We start from the raw sequence: 13,717 nt of genomic DNA, 5'->3' as shown, positions 1-13,717 counted from the left end.
GTTGGTGCATAAGATTAGAGGCAACAGTGTTCCTAAGTTTGTAGTCCACTCAGGTGGCGAATTGGTCGGATTTAATAGCTTCTTCTCGTACTTGGTACTCTGGAGTCTGTCAATTAAAAACTTTGATTAAAACGGATTCCTCCAATTGCACATTCGTATCTAGTCTTTGCAGAACCTAGTCACCCACAGATGTTCACAGACCACGGTGGTGTGCAAGCTGGACATGCTGGGTCATTAAAGTATTTGCATTTATAACCAATGGGTTGGAGGAAGTAATGGCCTACATTATTAATGAGGACATCTTGCGCCATGCGTTCTCTGACATTTGCATCGGGCATAATTTCCAGATATTCATCATTTTAGCGTGACAGGACTGAAACATGTCAGGCTATCGCAGAAATACCTGTTGCCATGTTCATTTTCATGGTAATTTATTTAAAGCCAGCCTATTTCAGAGCAGCGTTACCATGCTACCACACTTGCACACAACCCACTCAGAAGTAATTGTAATGTGTGGTGAGATGCGGGTCACTAAATCCGAAAAAAAAAATAATAATTTGCGCGTCTGGGTGACACGTAGATGATTTATGCATGCGGATCCGCGCGGCGTCCGACCCGATCCGCGCGTCCCTATCGCGCGGGCAATCGGCAAGCGGTGGTTTCTACGAATGACTGTTGGAGCGTTTGTGTAACCTCTGCACATCCAGTTCATCCTCATGATTCATCACACCAGAGCGCATTCACTATATCATTATTGTGCGAGCTGCAGAGGAGGACAGGCATGCCAGGATGTGTGCGTCTCACCAGACGATGACAACAAACTCATTACATGTTTTGTTTCACATATCAGATGGTCAGGGTGCATCTTCTGCGCCGTAAATTGATGTGTTCGGAGTCTTTGTAACCGAGACAAAGCCTCCCACTGCTCATGATAAAAGTTGTAATGAAACTGCCACTAATCACTTGAGCTCCCATGTAGCTGTACATATTTACATAATGTTAATTCTCTGTGTGCTGTAGAAAGTTTCAGCGTGGCCTGCTGAATATTTTTAGCTCCTCGATGAAATCATTTTCATTTTTTTTAATTGTTCTAGTTCATAATTTGATTATCCTGCAGTGCTACTCTATACATTACAGTACCAATACACTGATCAGCCACAACATTAAAACCATTCACAGGAGAATTGAATGACATTGATCATCTGCTGACGACACATGTTCTGCTGGGAAACCTTTGGACCTGGCATTTATATGGATGTTACTTAGACATGTACCACGCACCCATACCAGACCAGGCACCCCCACCCCATCGTAGTGACACTTAGTGATGGCAGCAGCCATCCCCAGAAGGATGCAGCCAAAAATGGTTCAGGAGCAACTTACCTGGCCTCCAAATTCACTAGTTCCCAAACTGATCAAGTATCTGTGGAATGCTCTGCAGTAAACCTGATCCACAGAGGCCCCTCCCCTCAATGCATAGGACCCAAAGATCCCCTCTATAGGGCGAGAAAAAAATAAATCTGTTAATAAAATTATTAAAATTAATATATATTAATATATTTTCATACCGGATATAGGATAAATGTGTATCTGTATATTTCTCTATATAGATAAAATTATTCTAAGAGAGCTATAAAGTTGCTAATTTCACCTCTCCCAAGTCTCGCTCAACTCAAAAGCAGACTATATTTTGCTAGAAATGTATTTTTATATAAATTATTTAATGGAAAAAAAAAATCAAAGTGTGCCGTTTGGTTCATGTTCCCCCAGCACAACTGCACGAGGTGTATTCGTTCTTTAAAAAACGATCTCGACCAAAATAAATTCAACACAGACTAATGAGCACAATTCAACATGACGAGCAGAGACACAACTGATGATGGAACACATTAACGGGAAATGTGCAGACAATGGAAAAGAGAAATGGACGATCTCCGGTCCAAAAATTGAATCACTTTCCAGAAACTTGTTGTTGTTATCTTCTATTTTCCGCCGTGACAGTTTCATAACGCGGACGTGTCGCTCTTTTTTCTGTTTTCACAGGTGGTGATGAAGATTATTAAGCACTACCAGGAAGAGGGCCAGGGAAGCGAGGTGGTTCAGGGCGTCCTGCTGGGCCTGGTGGTCGACGACCGGCTGGAGATCACCAACTGCTTCCCCTTCCCTCAGCACACCGAGGACGATGCAGACTTCGATGAAGGTAACCGAGAGCAGCGTCTCCGCAACACGCACATGCCCAGAAAACAAGCGAAATGAAAGATGTCTGAAGGCTTAAACAACGTGGACAGTTTTGGTGTTCGCTGCCTGCTGTCAAAGTTTTGTAACTCAACTAAAGACAAAGGCGTCTTTGTGATTTAAATTCTACCGCACAACGTTATGAATTGCAAATTTGCATGATTACATTTTTAATTAGCACCAAATTCTTGAGTCACTATACCAGATGGCACCGAAAACATTGCAGTGGAAAAAGGAAAGTTTGATATAATTTCATTCGATTATGTTTTTGCGTGGCGAGCCAGAAAGTTATATCGGATATTCATTAAAAAATAGTGTATGAATCCCACACCCTGGTATACTACCCATCATTGATATACAGCAGGTGCTTAGAACCAAAACTGTGACAGGTAGTAATGCAGAATTGAGTATTGGTTCGCACAAATGTGCTTTCGAGGAATCAGAAAAGGCTGCGATCACTGTTGTTAGCCTAATGGAAAAAAACACAGACATAGATGTTAGCAGAGGAGTGCAATCATATCATCGACTCTCTGAATGTCAGTGTGCGTTTTCCTGTGTTTGTGCATGAGCTGTCCCCAAGCACAGTGTTAAAGACGGCGCTGACTTAAACCAGGTGCTGGGCGTCCTACCCTGTCAGGGCCAGGGTTGATGTGTGAGGGCGGTGGAGCAGGGATCGAACGTTCCCGCTTTTCTGTTACACGTTGTCGGCGCAAACATGCATCGGTTTTGATTTCGTTTCAATCCACACTCGTCCGTTGCCGTCCCGCCTCACTCCAGCGTTCATATCAAAGGATGGCGTGTCCTCTGACCTTTGCCCCGCTGCTATCGCTCCTTGTTTTTTCTCGCTCCTTGTTAGCGCAGCAAATTCCTCTACAAGCCGGACTGAGGGACGAAAATGAGCAGATGCAGAGTAAAAGGAGGGAAGGGAGAAAATCCCGGTCTAACAGGCCCCCTCTGCTAATGAGCAACCGTCAGAAATTCAGCAGGATGCACGAGCACCAAGGGTGGCTAAAGGTCGTTAGTGTCAGTAACAGCTCGCTGCGTGTGTGTCTGTGTTGGTGAGTGTCGTGACTTGCTGTGTTGTTGACTTTTGATGCATTGGTCTTTCCATCTGTCACTCCTTTTAAGTTAACAAGGGCTTCAGTGTGTAGCGCCTTGCTGTGAACCCAGCGAAACTCACACCGCCACAGTAGAAATCTCCCCCTCAGCAGGGATTTTGATGGAGCTGCGTAAAGGTGGCAGGTTTCAGGTTATCTGGGAGTATGACGTAATTAAATTTAAAATGGACATGTGATAAAAAATCTTTCACGCTGTGTGTTCTTTTGGTTTTTAACTCGTTTTCTATATACGAGCAAAGACCGGCGTTTTTAAAGGCGGGCTTTCAAGTGCTTAGTTATCAAAAGAATATCACATAGAATAGTCTAAACATGCTGTTTGATTAAAGATATAGCTAAAGATACAGCACTTCCGGGGTACGTTGTTGTAAACTAATAAATGCCCCAGACTACACCTCTTTGAGTTGTCAAACAGCAACATTAGGCTATCTTGCCTCTGTTGTTAAGTGTGTGTGCAATCACATAAAATAATCATGATCCCATAGGCGTCCAGCAATCGAGCAAAACTAAGCAAGTAAACTCAGTCTAAATGAGGGAGCTCCTTTATTCTCGGCTTTTTCTGAGGGGAGGCCCTCGGTCTCAGATATGCACGGCTCTTCTGCAACTACAGAATCCTCGTGTCTCTGCTTTCTGCGCTTGCAGAAAAAAAGGCTCTGCTACACTCCTTGATTTTATCCACTAAATCTAAACCACGGAAAGACAATTACTCTGAGGAGTCCAATTGTTACGCATACAAATCATGAGAAATGGATTTTATGCCTGTACATTTGGTCATTTTGTTCTCCCACTCCAGCCTGAATTGTCTGCCCACGCTCACAGCTGACCAGCCTGGCCACTCTTCTCTCTGTCTGCCTCGACTACTCTGCTGAAACTAATTGTCAGTGTTGTGTGTGTGCGCGTGTGTGTGCGCGTGTGTGTGCGCGCCGGTGTCGGGCCAGGTTGCCTCGACCCATCGCACAAGACGGAAAGACAGCATTTTGAAGTGTGAATTGCACTTTGAAGCAATCACGTCTACCTGAAAACTTACTCTTGGAGATACTTGAGCAGGAATGTGGTAAAATGGAGTGTAGAGCTACTTGATTCATATCGGGTCATCCGAATGGCCTCAGTCACTGTGCTGACAAATGACGGGCAGCAGCTGCCGTGCTCAATAATATTTCGGGGAAGGCCTTTGGGTACCAGGGCCATCTGTCTAAATCAAGTATTTTCCGTAATTCAGGGTTGCTTGTAAATGCAAATCAATACGTTCTGTAACTTGCAGATTAAACACTAAGGACAAGTGTAATTTATATCAAGTTACTCACACTTAGTTAAGTTTAAGTAGGAACTCATAAGATATTGTGCACATCCAGGCTAGTTCAATCAGGTATAATATCATGACCACCTTCCTAATGTTGTGTAGGTCTCTCTCCAAAGCGGTTCTGACTCATCAAAGAATGGACATGGGTCTTCTGAGGGTGCCCCGAGGGACTTTGAGTTGAGGGGAGGTGCTTTCGTGCGTCAGACTTGTTCCAGTGCATCCCACAGATACTTAATCAGTGGATTTGGAGGCCAGGTCTACACTGTGTCCTTTTTGTGTTGCTCCTAAACCGTTTCTGTGTGTGTGTATGTGTCGGGCTGCATCCTGCTGTTGTGGCTGTGGCTGCTGCCATCAAGCAGTCTCATTGCTATGGGGTGGGTGGGTCGTACATGTCTAAGTAACATCCACACGAATGCTTCAAAAGTTTCCAAGCAGAACACTACGTTGTTACAGGATGATCAATGTTATTCACTTCTCCGGTGGTTTTAATGTTGTGGCTGATCTGTATATGTTTTTTACCAAGATCACTTTCTTTTGCAAGTGTATGAATTTTTGACGAATTTCCAACTGAGTTTATTTTGGACCCATACGTAGCCCTATGTATGATCGTTATAGAAAAAGCCTCTGAATCGTATCAGCTAATCATTCATCCCTAAATAAAGTTCTAGATGGTTGAGAAGTCTATGGCAGCATGCGTCTCTCCTCTTCTGGCATCATCGGGCACCCTGGATACTTGTTGCTTTGAAGATCCACATGTGTAGATCTATTGACCTGTGCAATTGGCTGCGGCATAGTGTGTGTGTGTACGTGTATGTGTGTGTGTGTACACACCTGAATAATCCTACACTAACTCATTGCCTGCTGGAGCCCCCTCAGAATACATTAGCCTCTAAAATGCACCTAAAGGAGTCATGGACAGGATTGGCAGCTACGTGACTGTTTTCCATCTTCTTGTGCGTTTGGGTGTGTGTGTGTGTGTGTGTGTGTGTATGCGTGTGTGCTATGCTGCCTTTTCATCAACAGGTGCCAGTGTGGAGCTGTGCTCGCAGGACAGCCGGTGCCATCAAATGTGACCAGAATGAGTGAGAAAAAGATAAAGAAAGAGTAATTGAGCGCACACTGCAGAATCAGCCTCAGATTAGAAAAAAAGGAAAAGAAAGAAATAACCTTGGCTGATCCCCAACCCTCCTATCTCCTGTGTCCTTGCACACTGTGTCCTTGCATCGCTGACAAAATGTATGGAGGGAGATGTCTAGAACTGCAGGCAGTTATTCTGGAGGCATTTTAGGCAATAGAGCAACACAAGTAGCATGTTAATAATGTACGTTGGCTGTCTTCCTCTGTTCCTTTGTTGTGATATCGGTGATAATACTGAGAGGAGACATGCTGCTACGGAGAGATTATTGAGGACATAGGCACACTTAAAATTTACCCCAGACCTCGCATGATGGTAGCAATCGTGACTTCTACCTTTTATCAACTGCAAAAATATTAGTTTGACAATAAAAGCACACGTTTATGATGCATAAACCTACATTGCACAATAGTCAAACATTGAAATAAACCCCGTGTGAGATGGTTGTTATCAGCTGCGGATCCCAGCAAACACGCCACAGCTTTCATCTCATTATGTGCCGGTCCATATGCCTGTCATTATGGCTCTCGCTCACCTCTGCCTACACATAATGTCAGTTTATTGAAATGTTACTGTATTTCAGGTTTTGACAGCATATGGGCGTTTATTTTTCCCCGTTTCATCCTCGCATGTTCTGCCACGCACCTGTCTATTCTTGCGCGGGTTTACAAAGATTGCCGTTCAATTTCTTTATGTGTTCACCAACTGCTGAACAAGAAAAAAAAAAAAAAAAACTGTGGGCACTAGCTCCCATCTTGTCATTACAAATAGAGGGCTGCACACATTTTACGCATAACAGTGTTGAAGTGACATAAGTGAAGAGTGCGGCTGGTGGAAGAGACCCACATTGTGCTCGCTGCAGAGATCTGGATATTTCTGGCAGCAGGAGTAGCAACAGTAAAATATGTTTTGAAAAGTAAAAAAAAAAAAAAAAAAAAGTCAGAGAACTCTATAAACTCTTTAAAAGAGTTTCATTGAATGTGATTTGATAATATGGTCCACAACAAGTTTGCTAGGTTTAAAAAAAAAAAAAAAAAAATCTGATTCAAATCAATCTGATATTGATTCATAAAGTCCTCTGAACGACTGTTGTGAGACTGCACAACACGATCAGCCCACATGTGAGGGAGATCCAAAGCAAGATGGAAGCTATAGTCGGGCCTGAAAGCTGATCTATGGCAGCAGTTGGGTTTTAGAAAGTGTGATTAACTTAATTGAGCCCGTCTGGCACCAGAATGTTGGTTGTGGACATATTTACGCTGAAGGGAGAGACCTCTGTGGATCAGATTTGTTGTAGAACATCACAGAGATGCTTTATCAGTTTATGATCTGGGGAGTTTGGAGGCCGGGAGAACACCTTGAGCTTCTTCTTTTTTTTGTCCGTGCTCAGACCTTGCATGTCGCGCAGTCTGATTGCAAGTGACCAGCTTTAAGCACGTGTGTTCAGACCTGCCATTAACATGCGTCTCCAGCCAATTCTCCAGATCCGATCTCGGTTTGCGCTCTGTATGCAAATGAACACAGACGGCGTCTGGGGCGCAGTAGAGTATTACAGCAGCGGCTATCTCTAATGGATCTCTACCGCTGCTCCGGAACTGAGAACAGTGCTGTTTTTTTTGTGTGTGTGTGTCATGACTTAGACGCACACATTAAGTTATTATTTATTTATCTCCTCCCTGACGTTGGTTCGACCGGCACAAAACTCAGATTATAACTGATGCCTGGAAGCTCCCATGCGTACGCGCCGTGATATCGGGTAATAAAGGTAAATTACGATGCCGGTGATTGAGAGAATGTGTCACTTTTAACCACACACGGCTCCTCGTTCATCAGCGTGATTGCATCAATAATTATCCACATGCTGAGGCGTTATTTAATGACGGAAAAACACATTTGTACTCGCATTAAACACTTTATTTGTTAATTCTTGCTTAGATTTATTTATTATTTTGTTAGTTAACAGCTAAGGACATAATATTTAAAAAGGCTTTCCTTACTAATGGACAGACATCACTTATGGTGCTTATTCCGTTACGGGCAATCATTTATAATAGCGCTTTTTTTGTTGTCTTAATGAATTAGGCAAAACTCCACTGACACACATAGTTGTATAGAAATCATTTAATGGTGACTCCATTGTGCGTTCACATTACCAAAGGAATGCCAACACATGTGATCCAGACCAGCTCCAAATGTGGCCAGAGATCAGATCTCTCAATGGGTGTTCACACCTGTGCTTTACACTGGTCATTTGAAATCAGATTCTCTATGGTGGATCTTAATACAGGGTCCAAACAGGCCCTTTTAACCAGTTTTTAAGCAAGATTTGTGGTGTGGCAAGCCGCATTGTCCTGCTGGGGAATGGTGACAGTTTTAAGTGGGTGCTACATGGCTACATCCACATGAATGCCAGGACCAAATGTTTCCCAGTTACTCACTTCTACGTCAGTGGTTTTAATGTTGTGTCTGATTGCCGTATCTTTGTCGTTTCATTTTATCAGAGCTGAAAAATGAAAATAACTCGAACCTCCTCAGCCCGCCCTCGGTATCGTTATCAAGAACGATCCAAAGATGTTTTAATGGATTGGGTATCGGCTCAAGTGATCGGCTCAAACTCCGGTCCTCACCTTACTGTCCTCCCCCGTTTTCTGTCCACCTCAGCCTGCTAATGGTCTTCTGTATTTAATGACTGCCAAGCTCAACACTGCAACCATTTCACTCCATGTGAGAACCACAGTGTGTGGATATGAAAGATTATTTGGACACGCCGTTGACTGCATCTGTTGTGACAGCCGGGTTGGTGCAATTTGCTTAGCCGCTTAGCTTACAAAAAACATTATTTCCGCTCCCTCTTTCACATTTGTAAAGATCTTTGCGCATAATATTCAGAAACCGACCTTTCTTTTCAACCGACCGACCGTCGCTTTTGCCTTTTTAAAATGACAAACGTCGCCAGTAGCAGATCGTATCAGCTGTTAAGTAAAAGTAATTTTGTGAATAACTTGATGACGGGCCAAAAGCTATTGCCAGGTTTCTTTTCTGTCTGCGGTTTTTATTCTGGCAAAGATTGTAAGTCCAACCGTGTCAGTGGGGTTGAGGCATATTGCTCTATCTGATGGTGTCAGTTTCAGGGGTCAAATTCATCTGTTTAACCCCTTTTTTTCCCCCATCATCAATATTTTAAATGGACCAGCTCAAGAGCTTTCACCAAAGCCTTTGATATGTTGTCTCTCTTGGAAGAATACTGTATGGTGTGTCAGATTTAAAAGGCCGGATATATTGGTGTGTCAGATACATATTTAGTTAATATTAAATAGAACTGGATTGATGTCACGGCCAAATAAAATACTCGACCGTAAGCACATACTAAAAAAAAAATCCCTCCGAATTGTTAATATTGGTTGGTTTAACAATTGATGAATTGTGGCTCAGTGCTATTCACAGCCTTATAAAGCACGATTAGTCAGCGTTTTTGGCTTGTGAGGAGGGGCCGTATCAAACTAACCGTTGCTCAGAACCACTCTTGGTAAGTATGTTTGATATGCAACCCGCAGCACGACAACTATTCAGCTGCAAGAGGAGGTATCCTGGAGGTAGAACAAAATCACACTGCTCCTTCTCTCCCTTCACCCTCCGCTACTGATCCGTTTCCTTTCCTTTTTTTTTTCTGACTCGCCTCAGGTAAGCGCTGCCTCGGCCCTTCTCTCCCGCTGTTTACCTTCTTTCTTCTTGCAGCCTCTGACTCGGTTTCCTTCCTTTTCAGTACCTTTCGTCGCCCCTTCTTTTATCTTTCTCTCTCTCTCTCTCCCACTTTGTCTCAACCTACATTCTCCTCCACCCGATACTCCTCGCAGACTTGCCGCAACAACAATTAGGAGATAAAGGAATTTGCTATTTAGAGAGAAGTGATGAAAGCACCCAACTAAATGTCCTGTTGGGGTAATTATGTCCTAGAAACTGAGCGTTTTGTTTTATGAAAGCTCTGTTCTTAAATAGCCGGCAACTGGTTTCAGTTTTCTTTTTGGGAAGAACTGCACCGATGGGCAAGAAAATTAAATATCTGGAGTAATTATTATGCATCTGATTTGAGGGAATACTTTTGCTAAGGGCCAAAAGATGGTATTCTGTTCATTTTCTTTTGCATTAATTTGGCTTTTAATGTATTTCTTTCAGGTTCATATTCGTGATGAGTTATTGTAGTGTGTATTGTCACTCGTAGTGTTAAATGTCTGGCGACTGGTCCTCTTGAAAGTCATTTTTAAACTGCTGTGCCTTTCATTCTGCCGCCCCATGACAGGCGGCTAGTTCTCTGCCCAACACAGGTGGTGGGGGCTGCCAGGCTCCCTTTCTGGGCTCACATCATGCTTCACGTTGGCCCTGAAGATAGGTGTCAGGCCGGTGGGGGAAAAACATTTTTTAAGTGTGCTTGTTTTGCAAAGCACCCTTATTCAGTAATTACAGATGAGGTTTTTGTGGGCAGGCATATTAGTCGGCACACAATGGTCTTTTACTCAGCCAAAGAGGCATTTCATTTGGACATTTGACATGACAACATATAACAGGTTTGTAGCTACTCCACTTTTAACGAGACACCTAATTAAACAGAGCACAGAAACTCACTCTTGATGTGTAAACAACCTGTAGTCGTCAACAAGGTGGGTATTTGCTGAGTGGCACCCTCTTTTCAGTCTGTTATTTGTTGTTTATATCACTCCTGCTGCCACTCTTTCAATTGCTCAACAAACCAATTAGCCACATAACTTCAAATTGGAGCAAATTTGATTGGGCTGGGAGATAAAGTAAATGCCTTCCTGCAAGACAAATCTGGCTTCGCAGACAAAAGCACTAAAAGGAAGAGAAGCACGAGAACCAGCCCTTACAAATTTACCCTGTTCTTTCTTTATGGATAAAAAAGGTGTTTGGCATCGTAAAGACAGGTGTGTATTAGGATTGACATTATTTATAACACTAACCATCGGTAATAATGCACCATTGATATCTAATATCAAACTAAATTAAACCCCCTACCATAAACTGTTATTAATAGCCCCTACAATGGCTCTTTAAAATTCCCTACATACCCACCTTAAGTCCTCTTTGGTATTTTCTCTTGCTTGCGTGATTAGGCTTCTCCTCAGGACTGTGTGGGTTGACATCTACCAGATTTTACCAATGTGTGACATCATTTTTATTACCATACAAGTCATGGTTGCTTTATATCAGTCTTAGGAACAACGCAACCTAAGCAGAAGTCCAATCAGTTTGATTGATTTAAATGAAATGTAACTGTGCAGGGCTGCGTATAAAAAAAAATTCTCAAATTAGAGCTTAAGTCTTTGTGTTCATGTGTTATACGTTTCACTCTGTCTCAAACAATATGTCAGCCCCAAAGTGCAACAAAACGCTGCTGTAAACTAATTCTTTCTTTAGCCCAAACAACTACAGCAAATGTGAGGCATTTTCATTTCAGCAGATGGCATCAAGAGTCAATCATGAGTCATTTAAGATCAGCAGCTAAAGACATCCAAACAAAGGCTTTCAATATTTTAACTGAGTACCTCTTGACAAATATGCTGCGCCACATTTCAAAGGCAGCAGCTGCTGTGTCCGTATGTCTCATACATATTTACTTGACATTTAGATAAAGAAATGATTTATCAGACTCATTATCAAAAACAACCAATGTAAAGGACTCAAAACTTGAGCCAAACACCTATTTTCTATATTTTTAACGACTGGTCACACGGTGGATGAATTGTGTCTCGTTGGCATGATTGCTATTAAACTGTTTAAACAAATATTCTGTTTGCAAATTAGTTTCCTCTTTTCCTCTTGTTGTGTTGTGGATAATGTTTCATTGTAGAATATATTGGTCTCAATATGCAATACAAATATAACCTTCAGGGAGGTGAAATACCCAATGGTATGCTAGTGTTAAGTAGTACCAGTGTGCATTGATGCAACACAAAGACGATTAATCCTAGTAATTTAAGTGCACTGAAAATGATTTTATTTTAATTTCCTCTGCTAACTTGCCTAACTAGATTACACCCATTGACTAGCCTAATGATTGAACCTAGCTTTTGTGCTTTCTGCAAACACATAATATATAATAATGCTCACCTTGCTTAAGTAAGTACAATTTTCAATAACTATTTGTCTCAATTTAGAATTTAAAGCTGCAGTGTGTGGCATTTAGTGACACCTAGAGGTGAAGGCTGTAAACTGCCACCAGCTAATAATCCCTAACTCAGCCCTCCTTTTCCAACTTCCACACTTGGCCGTGCAACATGGTGATATACAGATGTCATTGTTGTCTGCACTAATGCGTTATTCTCTATGCTATATTACCTATTTGCTAATAGGTCCCCCAAAATTCTAGACACTGGTACTGCTTTTTAAATTAAATTTTCTCATTGTTGTATTTTTAGTTATTGCTCTAGAAATAGTACACTCAATGACACTGAATGAAAACATTAGCTTCACTAGTGGAAATGTATGCAAGAGTCCTCCACTGAATGTTGTCTTCATGAAGGTTATAGTATTCAGCATTTGTTCAAAATAACTGGGAGGCCTGTGGATTCAGTTGTGTTTTCTCTTTGAATGCTGTGGTTTGTAGTAGCATTGTATTGTTATATCTAGTGGGCTAGGCCATGTAACAGAAACTCATTTGTGATTAATTTAGTTGTACAGCATCACAACACCACGTCATCCAGAATGATCATACAGTTAATTCACCACCTTTCTCACAGTGTTTCAACACAAACTGAACATTATAGCTGTCATGAAGGGTCACTTAGTGCAGGACTGTTGTATTAGAATGCATCAGTTTTCATCATTAATTGGCATTATTTGGTATTAGTGCCCCGTTAAAGTGAAAGCACACCAACTGGTAGTTGCTGCTTTTGCCTCTGATTCTTTTGGCAGTTGTCCATCAACTATTGTCCATCCAATTGTCCTTGACACCTCCACTGCATATTTTCCTTCTCTACTCTTCTTTCCCTTCATTTTCTTTTCTCAGTATTTGCCCTGCAGTATATCTGTGTAATATTTATAAGCTAGCTACCTTGTTCTTTGCAGTAATAAAAAAAAGGCAAAAGAAATGGACTGAAAGCCTGACTGAAGTATCCTTGGCCTGCACTGCTCCAGCTCTGGAAATGCTTTGTTTTACTGCATGGAAAGTTCATAGTTGCTCATCAGTGTTAGCCTGGGAATCGGTGCTTTCGCTTTTAATAATCTACTAGCATTCAAAGAAAAGTAAGGTAGTTTTTTGAAGACTGAAGTAAAGCACCTACATCATTAGGCTTGATGTTTCTCTATTTGAAATTCTCTCTTTGATCAGAAAATCTTCATCATGTTCTCAAAGCGTAGCCAAGATATGTAATAGTTCTTAAGGATTAAAGGTTTAACAGTACAGTTCCAGACATACATAGGTCCAGCTGTGTTGTCCTGTTTTGCTATATCTTCTTAATAAGTTCTTGTCTATGGAGAGACCATGCTGCAATGAAAAGTGGAAGAGTGTTTTGTAAAAAAAAAAGCAATCTGATCTGAAAAAAGATAAAATAAAATCTTCTTTAGCTATGGCAAAACAAATTAAATGAAAACACAAACAGACGACGAATTAAGGCCAATTACATAAGCAGTTGCCTCCAGTGGGGTCTGCAAGGTTAGTCCTTGGTTTTTGGAGCTTTAATTGTTGTCTGTGGCAGACACATTCACGCTGGGTTAATTGAAGTCAGGGAAATTAAAAACCCCTCTGCCATGATCTCGCCGCACTTCTCAGTAAATACACTATTCAGTGTGTGTGTGGGTGAAATGTGTAAAATTTGGTGCACTCCCTCCCTGATAAGGTCTACTCCGAGGTCTGCCTTGGGGTTAGCCCTTCAATAGATCACTCTACCTGCCCAAATGGGAAATTGATTCCCTCCGTTT

General features: G+C 41.9%; 1 protein-coding gene across 1 annotated transcript in view; it reads left to right on the top strand.

Moving 5' to 3' along the window:
- Nucleotides 1-13,717, top strand: part of LOC125016473 (eukaryotic translation initiation factor 3 subunit H) — a 54,028-nt gene that overhangs the window by 5,914 nt on the left and 34,397 nt on the right. Inside the window, exon 2 of the mRNA XM_047598981.1 lies at nt 2,044-2,200. Coding sequence (XP_047454937.1) covers nt 2,044-2,200 — 157 coding nt within the window. The remainder of the gene's footprint in view (nt 1-2,043; nt 2,201-13,717) is intronic.

This window comes from Mugil cephalus, chromosome 11, assembly GCF_022458985.1.
Source record: "Mugil cephalus isolate CIBA_MC_2020 chromosome 11, CIBA_Mcephalus_1.1, whole genome shotgun sequence".
In the NCBI taxonomy this organism is placed as follows: domain Eukaryota; kingdom Metazoa; phylum Chordata; class Actinopteri; order Mugiliformes; family Mugilidae; genus Mugil; species Mugil cephalus.
Note: the sequence above shows the minus strand (reverse complement) of the source record. Positions and strands in the feature narration are given on the sequence as shown.